The 17,709-nt window shown below is 59.8% G+C and overlaps 2 protein-coding genes across 2 annotated transcripts; one reads left to right on the forward strand and one right to left on the reverse strand.

Annotated features, from left to right (window-relative positions):
* Nucleotides 1-370: 370 nt before the first annotated feature.
* On the reverse strand, nt 371-8,290 carry PARP10 (poly(ADP-ribose) polymerase family member 10). Its single transcript, XM_008001868.3, has 11 exons — nt 7,975-8,290; nt 7,672-7,850; nt 7,338-7,592; nt 7,030-7,266; nt 6,162-6,946; nt 5,831-6,052; nt 5,629-5,725; nt 4,788-5,432; nt 4,554-4,687; nt 1,096-1,270; nt 371-1,019 (listed from the first exon to the last, which is right to left on the reverse strand). The coding sequence occupies exons 2-11, from the start codon at nt 7,841-7,843 to the stop codon at nt 673-675; spliced, it is 3,069 nt and encodes a 1,022-aa protein (XP_008000059.1). The 5' UTR covers nt 7,844-7,850; nt 7,975-8,290; the 3' UTR covers nt 371-672.
* A 4,100-nt stretch (nt 8,291-12,390) lies between these two features.
* Nucleotides 12,391-15,745, forward strand: GRINA (glutamate ionotropic receptor NMDA type subunit associated protein 1). Its single transcript, XM_008001870.3, has 7 exons — nt 12,391-12,546; nt 13,549-13,951; nt 14,041-14,153; nt 14,227-14,427; nt 14,586-14,714; nt 14,806-14,949; nt 15,032-15,745. The coding sequence occupies exons 2-7, from the start codon at nt 13,573-13,575 to the stop codon at nt 15,179-15,181; spliced, it is 1,116 nt and encodes a 371-aa protein (XP_008000061.1). The 5' UTR covers nt 12,391-12,546; nt 13,549-13,572; the 3' UTR covers nt 15,182-15,745.
* The last annotated feature ends 1,964 nt before the right edge of the window (nt 15,746-17,709 follow it).

The raw sequence follows: 17,709 nt of genomic DNA on the forward strand, positions 1-17,709 counted from the left end.
CTGCACCGCGCGGGCCCGGAGGAGCGCGAGCGAACGCTGCCCGCGAGATCGGGCGCCCGTGTCTGCGCGGCGCGCCCGTGTCTGCGCGAGATCACGGGAGCGGCAGGGCCGGTGCCCGCGCGGGACGACTCGGCCAGGGCAGCGGGGAGACTCGGCCAGGGCGCGGCGCACACCTGAGTCCCGGGCACACGGGGCGGGCCGGTCGGCAAGGAGACGCTGTCTGCGCCAGCGTGCGCGACACAGGAACGCAGTGCGCTCGCCCCGGTGCGCTCCGGGCCCCGCCCCGCACCCCGACGCCTCCTCGGGAGCTGCAGACCCCGCCCCTGGGCCGCGGAGGTCCCCAGTCCCCAAACAGAGGTCGCAGTCGGAGTTCCCGGGGCCCTTCCGCTTGGGTTCACGTTCACGTTTATTCAAACAACAGAGCCGTTTCAGGCGAGGTCTGGGCGCGGCGGGCGGGCGGGCGGCGTCGCCTCCTGGGCTCTGCTGACCCCTGGTGGTGGGGTCGGCCCAGGCGGGGACCCAGCCCAGCCCCCCTCGGCCGCTGCTGACCCCCAACTCCACACCGCCTTCTGGATTCCGCAGCTCAGGCGGCCACAGTTGGGGCCGGGGGGGCATCAGGCTGTGCGGAGCCGGGAGCCTGGGAAGCAGGAGACCAGAAGGTGGCCCCTTCGGTTAAGTGTCTGGGGAGCGGCCCCGGAGCCCAGAGGGGTCGTCGGGGGAAGCCCGGGGCATGTGCTCGCAGGTGATGAGGTGGGTGGGCAGCGCCTGGGTGTCGTGGAAGATGACGAAGATGCTGGGCTGGCAGATGCAGTCCACGGCGCTGTCGTAGCGCAGGAGCACGTGGCCTGGGCCCCGCAGAGGGGGCGCCCGCAGACCGCGGCGGCCCTGCCCGTAGTCGCCGGTCAGCACTCGTGCCACGAACACCGCCTTGTGGCCATCGGCGTTGGGGGGCGAGTAGCGGTCCTGCACCGACAGGGAGGCGCGCTTGGCAAAATACACGCCCTTCCCGTAGACCGTGGCTGCAGGGCGGGACAGGGCAAGGTCAGGGTGGTCACGGTGCGCAGAGCCCCCGCGCCTGCCGGGCTCAGGCCTCACCGTTGCGGCCGCAGAAGCTGCGGTTGAAGCCGTGGGCGCAGATGTCAGGCACTGCCGGCGCTGTCGTGCCATGGTACAGCACCTGCTCCACCGGGCGCCGCTCGCATCGCTGCAGCAGGCGCTCCCGGTACAGCTCATACTGCTGCTGCAGCAGCGGGTGCGACACCCGCTCCACCTGCGGGGGGATGGCCCGGGCCAGGATTAAACACCCTTCCTCCGCCCTGGGGCCCACCCAGGGCAGAACTGAGCCCAGCAGCCAGGAGCCCTCTGTTGGAGGGTTTGAGGGAGCCCTTGCAGCCTCCATCATGCCCTGTTCAGCAGCAGACAGTAGCACCTCCATGAGACAAGTGACTTCAGAGGGCCTCTGGGGAGACTGACCCCTCCAGGGGAGTCTGATGCCCCCCTCCCCCCTCCCGTGGAGGTCTACAGGTGGGCAAACCCCACCCACTCACAGCGAGGCCTCTGCAGAGAAGAGCTGAGCCAGGGCCCTATGCTGCCTGCAGGACCTGACTCCAGCACCAGGAGCTGCCCACAGACCTCTCAGTGCTGAAAGACCCAGGTGGGAGAGAAGGCCTCAGGTGACCAACCTGACAGTCACCCTTGGGAAACACTTTTAAAGAAATTCTAAATAGTTTTTTCACAGGGTTGCAAAAGAACACTATGTCCATTAAACAAGACTAGCTGCCATGAAAAGGAACTAGTCTGAAAACCAGAGTGCTCCTACGTTCAGAAAGGGACGCTGAGCTCACTCCAGGGGGGTGAGCCAAATGAGGAAGTGGTTCAAACTAAAGCCCCAGCTAGTGTTCTAGATGGAGTTCAGGAACTGACGCAGGGTGCGGAGCTAACGGAAGAGAAAGGAACTCCAAGGGAGCAGGTAAAGGGGTATGAGCTCCACCGGCCGGAGCTCCAGTGCACACAGGGAAGATGGCTTCCCTGAGCTGAAGGAACATCTTCAGATATACAAGATCTGTGAAATGCCAAGAAGGACAACGAGGAAAGACAAGCCCCTGGCACCCACCTGCCAGGAAACCTCAACCCTCAGAGTGAAAGAAAACCCTGCAAGTTCACACACACACACCCCGAGGTCAGTATGCAAACGGGAAGAAATCTCGCCTTCTCACATTGGGTCTCTCACTGCGGACACCAGATGCTAAGAAACCATAGGGGGATATTTTTTAACTTTCCAAGAAAAATATTTTTTAAGAAGGAAGAAAAACAGCAATGTCTTCAAATATCTGAGGAAAAACATATTTTGAACCTGAGCACTATATTCCGCCAAACTATTAATGAAGAATGAGGACAAATAAGGGCATATTAGGACACACGAGAACATGCAAGTTTATACCAACATCAAATTACAGTTGCAAAATACCTCCAATTGTAAAGGACAATATAAATTTAAAAGTTGGCCAGGCGCAGTGGCTCATGCCTGTAATCCCAGCACTTTGGGAGGCCAAGGCAGGTGAATCACTTGAGGTCAGGAGTTTGAGACCAGCCTGACCAACATGGCAAAACCCCGTCTTGGCTGGGCACGGTGGCTCACGCCTGTAATCCCAGCACTTTGGGATGCCAAGGTGGGCAGATCACGAGGTCAGGAGATCCAGATCATCCTGGCTAACACAGTGAAACCCCGTCTCTACTGAAAATACAAAAAATAAGCCAGGTGTGGTGGCGGGCACCTGTAGTCCCAGCTACTCGGGAGGCTGAGGCAGAAGAATGGCATGAACCCGGGAGGCAGAACTTGCAGTGAGCTGAGATCATGCCACTGCTCTTCAGCCTGGGCGACAGAGTGAGACTCCATCTAAAAAAAAACACAAAAAAGCAAAACCCATCTCTACTAAAAATACAAAAAGTAGCTGGGTGTGGTGGTGTGTGCCTATAATCCCAGCTACTTGGGAGGCTGAGGCAGAATCACTTGAACCCAGGAGGCGGAGGTTGCAGTTAGCCGAGATTGTGCCACTGCACACTAGCCTGGGCAACAGAGAGAGACACTGTCTTAAAGAAAATCATATATATATATAAATGTGTATGTTTATCTATATAAATGTATACGTTTATATATATGTTCACATATACATAAATTTAAAAGTCAAATATGTTTGCCATCCACTCAAGGAGATACTCCCACTAAACAAAAGAATCTGTGCCGAAAGGTGACAAGTGGGGACGGAGTAACCCAGTGGTCAAGCATGACCCAGAAAAAACAAAGAAAGTCAAAAAAACAACAGCCATTAGCCTTGAATTCTAGAATATCTTTTTGACAGAACACAGTTTTAATAACTAGGATTTCATTTCTCTTTCTATGGCTCAATGGTAAATATTTTTTCATTGTTATAGTACGTCTACCAACCTATGGTCCAAGCATGGAGGCTTTGTGATAGTTACAGAAACCTTTACTACATAATAAAAATAATGTAACTGACCAAACTGAGATGGAAGGTGAGGAAGGAGGCAAAAGAGAGAGAAGCGAGGCCCGTTCTCCTCCATCTTGCCTTCTTGCAGGAAGGCAAGAAACAATCTCTAAAGCTGTCAAGTGAAAAAAAATATTCAAGTGTACCAGCTAAAGTCATAAAGGTGCTCACCGGAAGAACCAAGTACATATAATTAACAAAACCACCAGGATATGAGCTCAGTGCGTCTGGGTGGTGGTGATGCTGGTGATGGTGAGTGGTGAAGGTGTGTTGGTGAAGCTGACAGTGATAGTGGTGACGCTAATGGTGGTGATGGTGACGATGGTGGCTGTGGTGGTGGTGATAGTGATGGTGATGGTGGTGGTGATGGTGGTGGTGATGACAGTGAGTGGTGAGGGTCATGGTGATGGTGATTATGGTGATGGTGGTGAGGGTCATGGTGATGTTGTGATGGTGGTGGTGGTGGTGGTGATGGTGGTGGTCAGGTCTGGGGATAACCAGAGGTTCTTTCTGCATTTCTGACCAGCTCCTGGTGGAGGGTGATGCTGCTGGCCCCACGCACAACTTTGAGCATCAAAAGTTGAGAGTGCCCCGCGCAGTGTCATCAGCACAGTGACCCCAGCACAGTGACCGCAGCAAGCCTGGGCCTTTCTGTGGAGGCAGAAGAGCACCCAGAACAGCACAAGGGATGCGTTTGTGAAACGAGTAATCCTCACAATAGCCACAAGATGGCGTCACCGCCCATGCTCCAAATAAGGAAACCGAGGCCTGGAAGTGGTCCCATAGTCCCTGGTGACCCAGTCATGAGCGGCAGAGTGGGGACCCTCATTCAGGGCTATCAGATCCCAAGACCCCCACTCTGTTCCCTCCTGTTTCCCTACCCACTTTGGGAACGGCCTCTGGGCAGAGAACAGGGCTGGGAGCCTGTCAGCTCCTGGTCAGCTGACCTTGATGTAGGCGAGAGAGACAGGCCACAGACTTGGCAAGGTGCTGATGGTGCAAGAGCCCAGGACGCCATGGGGCCAGAGAGACAGGGCATGGACTCACGCGAACGATGCGGATGCTGCTGTGGGCAGCGTCCAGGGTGTCGCAGAAGGCCTGCACCACCTCTTGGAATTCCCCGGTGCTCTCTGCCAGATGCTCCAGCTTGTTCCAGGGCCCCCTCAGCGTCTGCTCTGCCACTGATGCGTGGGGAAAAGGGGAGGTCAGAGCCATGCCTGGGGCACTAGCCCCTGCTAACCAGCCCACCCCACTGCCCCTCAGTCCAGGATGTAGACTCACAGGTAGGGCCTGAAGCTGCCAAGGGAAAGGCCAAACTCTGATCCCAGGGGCCAGCCAGAAGTGCCATCAAGTGGCGGGCAGCATGGGCAGGGTGGGCCCCGAAGCCACGGATGATGGTGCAGTCACCGCGCAGGGCAACACTCACACCATGGCGCCGCTCCAGGCGAGCACGCAGCTCTGCAGGCAGTGTGCGGCGCCAGGGCCCCACCGTCTCCTCCCGGAGGTGGACCTCCAAGGCAGCCCTGAGCGCCTGGTCCAGCTCCTCCACATCCTGCTCAAAGGCCGAGTGCACCACCAGCTGGGCCTTCCCATCAGTCCCCGCATCTGGAGGCTCTTCTGCCTCCAACGGGGGCTGCTCCAGCAGGGAGAGGGCTAGGGCTTGGCGCAGGGCAGCAGACTCCTCCTGCTCAGCCGCCTGACCTTGAGGCTCCAGCGACCGGTGGAGGGCCAGCTGCAGAGCGGCCTCCTCCTCCAGCCGCCTGGGTGCCAGGATGCTGGGAGCCACAGGCTCCTCCTCCTCATGCCCTGGGGTCGCCTCCTCCTCTGGCTGCTCCTGAGGCCCTTCCTCCTCCAGCTCCAGAGGCAGCCAGTCCTCCCTGTCTAGGTCTAGGCCCTCCAGGGTGGCCAGCAGTTCTCGGACCTCCTCTGGGGGCAGGGAGAGGCCACTGGGTCAGGGGCTGGGCCCAGGAGGAGTTGGAACGGGTGAAAGATGGGAAGCAAGTTTTTGGGGTACACGATGGGCCTAAGATGGGTCAGTAGACAGATGGGAGGACAGAGCAGGGCAGGGGGTGGGGTCAAGTGAGGGCCACAGGATGTGCTGAGGGCTCCCAGGGAGTCCTACCCAGGCTCACGTGCTCCTGGTCACTACTCGTACTGTCTGGGGGCCACAGGGTGTGGGCATCACCAGGGAGCACTGGGAGGGCCTCGGTAGGGTCCACCTGTAGGGAGAGGACGTCAGGACCACTAGCCTCTGGGCAAGGGCAGAGAAGGTCTGGGGCAGAGGCGTGAGAAAGCGGAGGGCGGGGGTGGGACTCCATCTCTACCTCTTCAAGGCCTGTGTCCAAGGTGGCTGTGGCCAGGCGCTCTGTCCCAAAGACACACTGGAACTGAGCCTCCAGCCCCTGGAGAAGGCGCTGCCCTTCTGGGCCCAGGAGAAACCTCGCGCTGCCCGGGTGCTCCAGGCGCAACACATGGCAGCTAATGCTGCCCAGCAGGCTCCGCAGAAACTCCTCGGCCGCCTGGCAGGAAGTCTGGCCTCCACAGAGCTGCAGGGCCATGGCAGAGGCGGAGTTTGCAGGTTTAGAGCACAGAAGAGGTATTCTGAGTCAGTAGGAGGAAGGGGCTGAAGGTGAGGAGTCCTGAGGGGTCACTCACCCGAAAGCCAGTCACATCCGGTCCTTCAAGTGGGAAGAGAGCGACGTCTCCCAGGCCCGCAAGAAGGTCCTCATGATAGAGCTGCAGGAAGCGCATCGCCCCTGGCTCCATCAGCAGCACCATGTCCGCCAGGCCCTCCTGCCCCGCCAGCTTCACACGTCCCGGGCTCACAGGCCCTGCCTTCTCCAGACACCCCATGGCGATCTCCATGGCACCCACCAGCCCTTCTTGCCCTGGTGAGTCCATGGCAATTTCCACCAGGCCCTCCTGCCCTAGCAACCCCTTAGAGATCTCCACTGGGCCTGTAGACCCCACAGGCCCCACGCTCATGGGCCCCTCCTGTTCCTGCAGCCCCACAGGCCTCAGGCTTACCAGCCCCTCATGTTCGAGAGACCCCATGGGCATTGAACCGACTGGCTCTGCCTGTCCCAGAGACCCCATGGGACCAGTCCTCAGAGAGGCCTCTGACTGCCCTGGTTCCTCGCCAGAGCCCGTCGTCATAGTCCCTGTACCTTGCACCATGGGACCAGTCCTCAGAGAGGACCCTAACTGCCCTGGTTCCTCGTCAGAGCCCATTGTCACAGTCCCTGCACCCTGCAGAGCCGTCACCAACCCTCCAGTCCTCAGGATAGCATGCTTAGTAGCCCTAGGCCCCAGGGTGGATGGGTGGTCCCCTCCACTGGTGTTCTCAGCCAGCTCCTCAGGCTCCAGGACGTCGTAGTGGGGGACAAGGCTCAGCTCTGAGCCCTGCAGCTGGTGCTCCTGCTGCAACACTCGTTCTGCCACTTGGAGGAAGGGAAAGGACAGAAAACCGGTCAGATTTCTGCAGGAGAGGGAGGGTCAGCTGGGTCTGCCCAGCCCCACTCACCTTGCCACTGCTGGAAGGAGGCAACAGTGCCCAGGGGCCCGGGCAGGCATCGCAGGTCCTCCAGGGGCCCCCCACCACTGCGGCGCTCATTCTCCAGGTACAGCTCCAGCAGCAGCAGGTCCACAGAGGCGCTGTCCCCCACCACACGCACTGCTCGGGCCTGGGGCACCCGGGCCAGGGACACCGAGGACCCCTCCAGGCCCAGATTCTGGGCCTGCTCCTCCAGGACACGGACATCTGTGGGGAATGTGCAGGTCAGCTCAGGGAACCTCCCCTAGCCAGCACCTCAACCCCAACCCGCCTCTCACCTGCCTCAGAAAGGGGATTGGGCAACTGGACCAGAGCCCGGTCCGGCCGGGGGCTGGCCAAGGCACAGCAGGGCTGTACTGGGAGCCCCGAGGCACGCAGCAGGGCCTGGACATGCTGCTCCAGACGCTGGGGTGCGGTGCCAGGGGGCAGTCCTTGGAGCAGCAGGCGTGCAGGGGCTCGTGGTGGAGCTGGCCGCAGGCTCAGCTGGGCACCATGTAGTTCGTGATCTGCCTGGGCCAAGACCCTCTCGGCGTCTGTGGGCAGTGGCAGGGCAGGACGTCAGGCATCAGAACGTCAAGGCACCCAGGCTGCCCCTTCAGCCAGTCCTCTCACCTGCAGGCTCTCTGAAGGTGAGGATGCCCCCGCAGCCCAGTCTCTGCCAGCCCAACACAGGCCCCCCTCCAGAGCGTCGGCGGTTTTCAAAGTAGAGTGTGAGCAGCTCGTCGGGCACGGCAGGAGGCAGTCCACGGACCTCCACTGCCACCCCTGCCTCTGCCTCCGCCATTGCAGCCCTGGGATGGGGCATCGGGTGGGTAGGGAAACAGCCCACTCCACCCCTCCTACCCCTCCCCAGGCCCCTCCGAGGGGTGCCCTCAATACTCACCCGTTATGGGTGGCCCCACACACGGTACTTACACTCCCTGCTGCCGCTCGGCAGCCTCAGGCCATGAGCTCAGCCAGGACTCCTGCGCCTGCCCCTCAGCAAGCCTAACTCTGCGGGGAGCAGGAAAACAAAAGTGAAACTGAAAGACAGAAGGAGGGAGGGAGCAGCTGGGCCCTGGGCGCTGAGGCCTGGTTACTGGGGCTCAGAAGCTTCCTCTCCTGCTGCAGCCTCAACCCCCAGCTGACCAGGAGGTGTTGGCCAGGCTGGACCTCTCAGAACACTCCAGCCAGCCCAGTCCAGTCCACCGGCCCCATCTGGCCCACTCCAGCCCCTGGCTGGCAGGGTAGACAGGAGCGTCCTCTGGTGGCCCTTCACTCCCCTGGCCTCCGTGGTCCGAAAATGGCCAATCACCCTCCCCACTAAACCCACCAAGGGCCCCTCACTGAGGATCTCCAAGCCTCTGTGTCCATGACACCCTCTGCATGACAAGTGCTGGGTCTTCAGGTCCGCCCCTGGCCAGGCTGGCCTTCAATGCCTCCAGCAACCTTCTCAACCCTGCTCCTGGTCCCTCACACCTGCCAGCTGCTGAGCATAGGCAGCTCCCCACCCTTGGTCTCCAAGAGCGTGCATTGCAGCACAGCCTTCCTCCCGCCTTGGGTCCTGCCCGCTCATTCCTGCAGCTTTCTGTCCTGCCTGCACCTCCCCATCTCACACCATCATTGGCATCGTCACAAATAACCCCAGAAGGTGACAGGGTGATGGCCTCACTGCATTCTTTGCTGCCGCTAATCCTCACCACAGAAAGGGAAACAGAGGTGCAGACAGGCCCACAGCAGCACCAGGCCTCAAACCTGGGTGGTGCCTTCGGAATCCACAATCCCACTCGCCACAAATCCCTGACATCACCCAAGCTCCATTTGTTCCCAGCCTTTCAAAGAGCTGTGGCTACTACTGCTCTCCGTCTCCTACTTCCCACTCACCCCTCAGCCCACCAAAACCCAGCCCCACCCCTGCTGTTCCTCCCTCCAGGGAGCTGAGGACCCTGGCCAGCCTTCGCTCCCAGCCCTGCACATGCCGCACCTCTGCTGCCCCGACCCTGGTCCCAGCCTCCAGAATCTCTCGCTAGGTAGCTAAGCTCACCTCTTAACTAGTCTCTGTCTGCCTGCCACTCCCATGGTGGGTCCTCAACAGAGGGGTCAGGGTGGGCCTTGTAAAGTGACACCAGCAGCTGCTACATAGCTCCGAGCATCAGCAACAGTAAAAACCAAAGTGCTGGGGGCTGGGCGCAGTGGCTTACGCCTGTAATCCCAGCACTTTGGGAGGCTGAAGCAGCTGGATCACGAGGTCAGGAGTTTGAGATCAGCCTGGCCAACAAAGTAAAACCCTGTCTCTACTAAAAATGAAAACATTAGCCGGGCATGGTTGCAGGTATCTGTAATCTCAGCTACTCGGGAGGCTGAGTCAGGAGAATCGCTTGAACCTGGGAGGCAGAGGTTGCAGTGAGCTGAGATCATGACATTGCACTTCAACCTAGGTGATAGAGTGAGACTCTGTCTAAAACAAAACAAAACAAAACAAAAACTCCAAAGTCCTTTTGAGGACCTGCCCAGCTGCACCTGACCAGACCTCAGTCCCTTCTCTGCCCCATGCCCCCTGCACACCCTGATGCTCAGAGGGCTCCAGGTTCTCAGCTCTTCCTGCAGAGCTACAGGCTCTCCTGCCTCAGTGGCCTGGGACTGGCCCTTTCCTCTACTTGGCCCTCCCTTCCCCACAAACCCCCATGGCCACCCCTCTGGCATGATCTCCCTTACTCTGCCTTTCTTTTTTTTTTTCCCCGAGACGGAGTTTCACCCTTTCACCCAGGCTGGAGTGAAGTGGCGTGATCTCAGCTCACAGCAACCTCCACCCACTGGGTTCAAGTGATTCTCCTGCCTCAGCCTCCTGAGTAGCTGGGAAAACAAATGTGTGCCACCACGCCCGGCTAATTTTTGTATTTTTAGTAGAGATGGGGTTTTGCCGTGTTGACCAGGCTGCTCTTGAACTCCTGACCTCAGGTGGTCCACCCACCTTGGCCTCCCAAAGTGCTAGGATTACAGGCACAAGCCACCGTGCCCAGCCCCTTACTCTGTTTTTAAGGCAGATTTAACATAAATCTAAAGACACTTAGGGACTCTGCCTACACGACCCCTCCTGACGCCCTTTACTCAACTTTGTACTCAGCATTTTACTTTATTTATTTAATTTTTAAAAATTTATTTATTTTTGGCCAGGTGTAGTGGATCATACCTGTAATCCTAGCACTTTGGGAGGCCGAGGCAGGCGGATCACGAGGTCAGGAGATCAAGACCATTCTGGCTAATGCGGTGAAACCCTGTCTCTACTAAAAATACAAAAAATTACCCGGGCGTGGTGGTGGATACCTGTAGTCCCGGCTACTTGGGAGGCTGAGGCAGGAGAATGGCATGAACCCGGGAGGCGGAGTTTGCAGTGAGCCGAGATCAAGCCACTGTACTCCAGCCTGGGCGACAGAGCAAGACTCCGTCTCAAAATTTTAAAAAAAGTGTTTATTTTCTTTGAGACGGGATCTCTCTCTGTGTCCAGGCTGGAGTGCAATGGTGTGATCTCAGCTCACTGAAACTCTGCCTCCCTGGTTCAAGGGATTCTCCTGCCTCAGCCTCCCAAGTAGCCAGGATTACAGGCACACACCACCATGCCCAGCTAATTTTTGTATTTTTAGTAGAGACAGGGTTTCACTCTATTGGGCAGACTGGTCTGAATTCCTGACCTCAGATGATCCACTTGCCTCAGCCTCCCAAAGTGTTGGGATTACCGGCGTGCGCCACCATACCTGGCTATTTTTTATTTATTTATTTATTCATTTATTTATTTTTTGAGACAGAGTCACACTCTGTCACGCAGGCTGGAGTGCAGTAGCACGATCTCAGCTCACTGTAACCTCTGCCTCCCAAGTTCAAGCAATTCTTCTGCCTCAGCCTCCTCAGTAGCTGGGATTACAGGTGCACACCACCACACCCAGCTAATTTTTTTTTTTTTTTTTTTTTTTTTTTTTGTATTTTTAGTAGAGACAGGGGTTCACCGTGTCAGCCAGGATGATCTGGATCTCCTGACCCTGTGATCCGCCCGCCTCAGCCTCCCACTGTGCTGGGATCACAGACGTGAGCCCCCGCGCCCGGCCGGCATTTTATTTTTCTTAAAGGTCTCTCAAATTTTGTGAGCTTCTGCTTCTACAAAGGTAAATCCATCCCTGCTTTTCCCACGTTTCCTCTAATGGAACTCATCACAGGTTACCCATTACGCCGACCCTGGCTGCAGAGGGCACAGGCACCACTCACACCACAAGCAGACTGGTACAGTTTCAGGAATTCCTGTGGACTGGTTGCTCAGCTGGGGGTAACTTGAAACCAGCCCTGGTGGGTAATAACACCATGGGCATGTGCAAAAAATGCACCCCAGGCTTCCCCTCACTAGGTCTGGTTGCTAAACATTGCACCAGTGCACCATAGGTGCAGGACTCAGAGCGGTCTGGGAGCGGCCAGCCCTCCAAGGGCAGAAGGGCAGGTGGGGTCTGGGCCCTGGGTGGGAAGGCTGGCAGCAGGATGCACACTGCCTCTGCCAGTCACTGTTCCCCCAAAAGGACTTGGGAGCCAAGCAGGGAGGCGGCCTGGCCTCCAGTCCTGCTGTATCCTCAAGCCTCAGCCCCTCGCAGCTTGTGAGGACGTCAGGCAGACAAGTGAGCGTTCAGGGTCTCTAGTGGGAAAATAAGACATCGTATTTGCTAGTACAACAGGGTGACTGTAATCAAAAATAATTTAATTGTACATTTTAAAACAACTCCAAGAGTATAACCGGATTGTTTGTAACACGAAGGACAAATGCTTGAGCTGATGGATACCCCATTTACCTTGATGTGATTATTCTGCATGCCTACATCAAAACGTCCCATGCACCTATGTATCCACAAGAATTTAAAAAAAAAAAAAAAGGTCTCTAGTAGCAGGCCTGGCCGAGTTTGGGCTGATAGAGAAAATGGGGCAATTAAACCATGAGGCCTCAATTTGGGAACTAAATGATTAGGCTCCTTGATTTAGGATAGACCTGGATGAAAAGAAGTGAACGTTGTGTTTTAAGGCCCGAGAACGGATGGTCAGTCCCCGGCAGCTTCAGCAAATCCCGCATTTAGGAATAAATTTCTTAACTACCGAACGGCCAGCCAAATTGGCCAGACCAGACTTCTGCCTCCAGGGGTCTTCAGCGCCCACCGCCCGACCCCACCCCTCGGCAGGCAGTGAGGGGCGCGGGCCTCCAGCCGGAGCCAAAAGGAACAAGCAAGGGGGCGCAGTGGGTCGGGTCCGCGGAAGCCGCGCCCGCCCTGCCCCGCCCCGCCCATCCCCGAGCTCGCCCGGCCCCGCCCCCTACCCCGCCCCGTCACAAGGCCCCGCTGCGTCTTCCCAGCCGCAGGCGCAGGCCCAGCCGAGCGGCCGCCGAGCGGGTGCGGGTGCGGGTGCGGGTGCGGGCGCACCGGCCATCACCGCGCGGCCGCGCAGCGGACACCGTGCTCACCGGCCTGCGGCGCACCGCCACCGGTGAGTCCCCGGCCAGAGCCCAGGAGCGCGTCCGACCCGCTGCCGCGTGCGGCCGGCCGCCCCCGCCCCTGCCCCCACGCGGGTCCTGCGCATCCGAGCGTGGCCGCCTCGGGTCGGTCAGTTGGTCCCGCCGGGGTACGCGGCTGCTCCCGGCCAGAGGTGGCGGCGGTGGTGGGGGCGGGGAGCCGCGGCGGCCTGGAGCCGGAGGGAGGGGGCGGCGCGCTGCGGCGACTGCTGGACCCATGACCCTGTGCGCCCCCGGCCCGCGGAGGGCCCATCCGCCCTCGGTGCCAGTGCCACGGCCGCAGCCCCTACCCGCCTTGCCCCACGCCCGCTTTGTTCCCCGCACGCTCCGTGGTCGCTTCCATCCCCCACACTCCCCCGCACCCCGCTGTTCCCGGCGTATCCCACTGGCAGGCACCGGCAGCCGATCGAGGCCTGATCCCCCCACCCGGAGCCCGGGGCCGTTGGGCCCTGTTGTTGGGTTCGGGGGGTTGGGGGGGCTCGGGCCCTTGTTGGTCACAGATGGCCCGGGGATTTCCTGGGATAGAAATAGCCGCCGGCTCCGGCCCCTTAAAGCTGCTTAAGGGGCGGGATGCGGAGGGGAGGGTCCGGGCACACCCCACACGTCCCCGACCAGACCCCAGCCCCCACGCGCTGAGCTCCCACCCGGGAGACGCCGGCAGCGGTGCAGGCCTCCGGTTGCTTGTGATAAACAACCAAGCCCCAAATCCCGAGGCTGGCGGTTGTCCCCTCGCCCGGCCCCTCCCCCACCCTAAAGGCGGCCTAGAGCCCTGGGAAGGCCCCACGGCGCCGGTCCGGTCAGGTTCCCACGCACTTCTCCAGGCCCAGGCTCTGGGGCTCCGCACAGCCCATGGCAAGGGTCACGGTCTTCCCTTTCTTCCCCCTGGGTTCCCAGAAGCAGGTGGAGTTGCGCAGGGCTGGGTCCCGACACTGTCGCGCAAGCCAACTGTTCCACTGTTTCTTGTTTGCCTGCTCTAGGGGCGGACCGCCGAACCCGAGGCCATGTCCCATGAAAAGAGTTTTTTGGTGTCTGGGGACAACTATCCTCCCCCCAACCCTGGATATCCGGGGGGGCCCCAGCCACCCATGCCCCCCTATGCTCAGCCTCCCTACCCTGGGGCCCCTTACCCGCAGCCCCCTTTCCAGCCCTCACCCTACGGTCAGCCAGGGTACCCCCATGGCCCCAGCCCCTACCCCCAAGGGGGCTACCCACAGGGCCCCTACCCCCAAGGGGCCTACCCACAGGGCCCCTACCCACAAGAGGGCTACCCACAGGGCCCCTACCCCCAAGGGGGCTACCCCCAGGGGCCATATCCCCAGAGCCCCTTTCCCCCCAACCCCTATGGACAGCCACAGGCCTTCCCAGGACAAGACCCTGACTGTGAGTCTCAGGAAGGGAGGGGTGGGGTGGTGGGGAGGGCAGGGGGAGGTGCTCGTGAGTGGCGCTGACCCAGCCTGTCTGCTCCTCAGCACCCCAGCATGGAAACTACCAGGAGGAGGGTCCCCCATCCTACTATGACAACCAGGACTTCCCTGCCACCAACTGGGATGACAAGAGCATCCGACAGGCCTTCATCCGCAAGGTGGGTGGGGGCATCTCGGAGGAGGTGGGGGGTGTGGCGCCCAGTGGATGACTCTGAGCGGCTCCTTTCCCAGGTGTTCCTGGTGCTGACCCTGCAGCTGTCGGTGACCCTGTCCACGGTGTCTGTGTTCACTTTTGTTGGGGAGGTGAAGGGCTTTGTCCGGGAGAACGTCTGGACCTACTATGTCTCCTATGCTGTCTTCTTCATCTCCCTCATCGTCCTCAGCTGTTGTGGGGACTTTCGGCGAAAGCACCCCTGGAACCTTGTTGCACTGGTAACCCCCAAACCTGAGCCTCTGGGCCCGGGTCTGGCCATGCAGTCCCACACACCCACTCTTCCGGGCCTGGTCACCCTGGTTCTCCTTGTGCTCATGAGGCAGGGGCGGGCGGGGGTGGCACACACCCAAGGCCAGCGTGTGTCTCCCACCCACAGTCGGTCCTGACCGCCAGCCTGTCGTACATGGTGGGGATGATCGCCAGCTTCTACAACACCGAGGCAGTCATCATGGCCGTGGGCATCACCACAGCCGTCTGCTTCACGGTCGTCATCTTCTCCATGCAGGTGAGGGGCCTCCCATGGCTGGGCTGTGGCCGCAGGGGCCGAGCGGCTTTCCCAGGCCCAGCCCCATGGCCCGTTCCTCCCCCGCCTGCAGACCCGCTACGACTTCACCTCGTGCATGGGTGTGCTCCTGGTGAGCATGGTGGTGCTCTTCATCTTCGCCATCCTCTGCATCTTCATCCGGAACCGCATCCTGGAGATTGTGTACGCCTCGCTGGGCGCTCTGCTCTTCACCTGCGTGAGTGAGGGGCGGCCTTGGCCAGGGGCGGGACACTGGCGGGCAGGCTTGTCCCTCAACACCACTGTGCTATCACCTCCAGTTCCTGGCAGTGGACACCCAGCTGCTGTTGGGGAACAAGCAGCTGTCCCTGAGCCCGGAAGAGTACGTGTTTGCCGCGCTGAACCTGTACACAGACATCATCAACATCTTCCTGTACATCCTCACCATCATTGGCCGCGCCAAGGAGTAGCCCAGCTCCAGCTCTCTGTGCCCGCTCAGGTGGCATGGCTGGCCTGGACCCTGCCCCTGGCACGGCAGTGCCAGCTGTCCTTCCCCTCTCTCTTGTCCCCAGGCACAGCCTGGGGCAGAGGACGCCCCTCTCCAACCCTCCCATATGTACACTGCAGATACTTCTGTTTGGACCCGCTGTGGCCACAGCATGGCCCCTTTAGTCCTCCCGCCCCGCCAGGGGACAACAAGGCCACGTTTCTGTGCCACCTCCTGTCTACTCATTGTTGCATGAGCCCTGTCTGCCAGCCCACCCCAGGGACTGGGGGCAGCACCAGGTCCCGGGGAGAGGGATTGAGCCAAGAGGTGAGGGTGCACGTCTTCCCTCCTGTCCCAGCTCCCCAGCCTGGCGTAGAGCACCCCTCCCCCCCACCCTGGAGTGCTGCCCTCTGGGGACATGCAGAGTGGGGTCTTATCCCTGTGCTGAGCCCTGAGGGCAGAGAGGACGGCATGTTTCAGGGGAGGGGGAAGCCTTCCTCTCAATCTGCTGTCAGTGAAATTCCAATAAATGGGATTTGCTCTCTGCCTTCCCCTGGTCACTCTTCTCCCTGCCACTTTCAACATGAAGTCGGGAGGGGCTCCAGGCCTTCCCTGCTGATGGGGACACAGGACCAGAAATGAAAGTGGAGGTTAACACAGTGTCAAGCCTCTGCCCACACGCAGCTACATAAGGTGTGTGTTGAGTTCCCAACTAATGGACAGAGACCCTGGGGTGCTCAGAGTGAGCTAAGCCTGTGCTGGGGTACCCCGATGGTAAGTGGCCTGGCTGTGTCTACCAGGTGCTCCCTGGAGATGGCACGGTGTAGCCCTCTCACTCTTCTGTTGCCTGGGCAAGCGGCACAGGTCACTGGCCTGCCCCAGGGCAGCCTGCCGTGCTCCTCGGGTGCTCCCTGGGCCTCCCCAGCTCTGTGCAGTCCATCTGTGTGGGCACCCTGATATTCTGCCCAGGCCTGCCTCACACAGAGGTCCCTGCCTCTCTCCAGCCTCCCCACGAGAAACACAGGCTGGAGGTCCCGTCCAAGAGCTGGACAGAGACTGAGGGCTCAGCCATTTGGGCCCGTTGGCTTGCCCAGGCCTGGTCTTTTGGAGCTCTCAGCCCCAGCCTGTACTGCGTTTCCTGCCCTGTGACACCTGCTACTCCTGCAGGGGATCCCTCCACTGCCTGGGACCTGGCTGCGTGTGAGCCCTGCTGAGCTCTCACGCCCCGCGGCTCCGGGCCAAGAGGCAACCTTGGACTTGGACATTCCCACTGCAGCCTCAAGGCTCTCCATGCAGCATGGCCTGAGGATCTCTCAAGGCCCCTCCCCACCACCCAGTCAGTCCCCTTAGCACCTCCATGTACGAAGCCAGCGCCACCCTGCTATCCGCGGCCACCACAGCTGTGGGCTGCCCAGGGCCTAGTTCATCCTTCCTGAAACCTCCTCCTGCATTATCTCCAAGCCAGAGTAGGGCTGCCCCGCTTCCCTCACCCTCCCAACTTCCCCTGCCTCACCTGGCCGCCTTGCCTGCCCCACTCTCCACCAGGACCCTAGCGGTGTGTTTCTGAAACATCTATCACGTCCATTGCACTACCCGCCTGCCTAAAACCCTCAGTGGTGCCCTCAGGATGAAGTCCACGCTCCTTAGCCTGGTACATGGCCCCTGCCATCTGTCCACTGGTGGCTCCAGCTGCCCTCCTGCTGTCCCCTTGCCTCTCAGCCCGGAGCCCTGACCCTGCACAACCTGAGTCATGGGTGTGCTCCCTGCTGCAGCCCCTACAGCGTGGGGACACACACTGCCTTCCCAGCCACGAGAGCGCTTCCTGGAGTCCACATTGGCCTCTGCAGCGGCTAATCACATGCTGAACAGCAAGTGGGCCACACGGCTCCCCCTTCCCCCACTTCCCCTTCCAGCCATTTCCTGAGCAGGTACAGTTCCTCCTCTAGGTGCCCGCCTGTGCTCCAGCATGCTGAGGAGGAGAAAGAACCCGCCTAGCTCTATATCCCAGACCCCTCAAGATTTTATACGAAAGAGTAGAATAAAGTGTTTATGTGGCTAACAAGAACGTCAGTGCAGGGGCAGGGGGTGGTCTCAGGAATAACTGCCAAGTGAAATGTGCCAGGACAGTGTTTTCTTGAGGAGTTCGAGACAGACACAAACTCCAGGCTGAGAGGGAGAGGCTTTAGTGAGGGTCCCTGGGGAATGGGGCAGGGCCAGGGGGCCAGAGGATCTATAGCAAAGACCCCCACCACCAGAGAGAAGGCCAGGGCTGAACACAGGAGGACTTGGGCCTGTCCTGCAGGTGTAGGGCACTCACACAGGGGCCACAGCTGGGTTTGTGTATAGGAAGATGAGTCTGGCAAGAGACTGTACAGGGGAAGCCATGGGGGCTGTGAACAGGTGAAGTGGGCCACAAGCCGCTGAGACGTGCCAGAGAGGAGCTGGGAGCACAGATGCCTCCAGAAGCATCGGGAGGCACCAATTAAGCCAGGCTGGGCGCAGCCGAAGGCC

Source organism: Chlorocebus sabaeus, chromosome 8 (genome assembly GCF_047675955.1).
Source record: "Chlorocebus sabaeus isolate Y175 chromosome 8, mChlSab1.0.hap1, whole genome shotgun sequence".
Classification (NCBI taxonomy): Eukaryota; Metazoa; Chordata; class Mammalia; order Primates; family Cercopithecidae; genus Chlorocebus; species Chlorocebus sabaeus.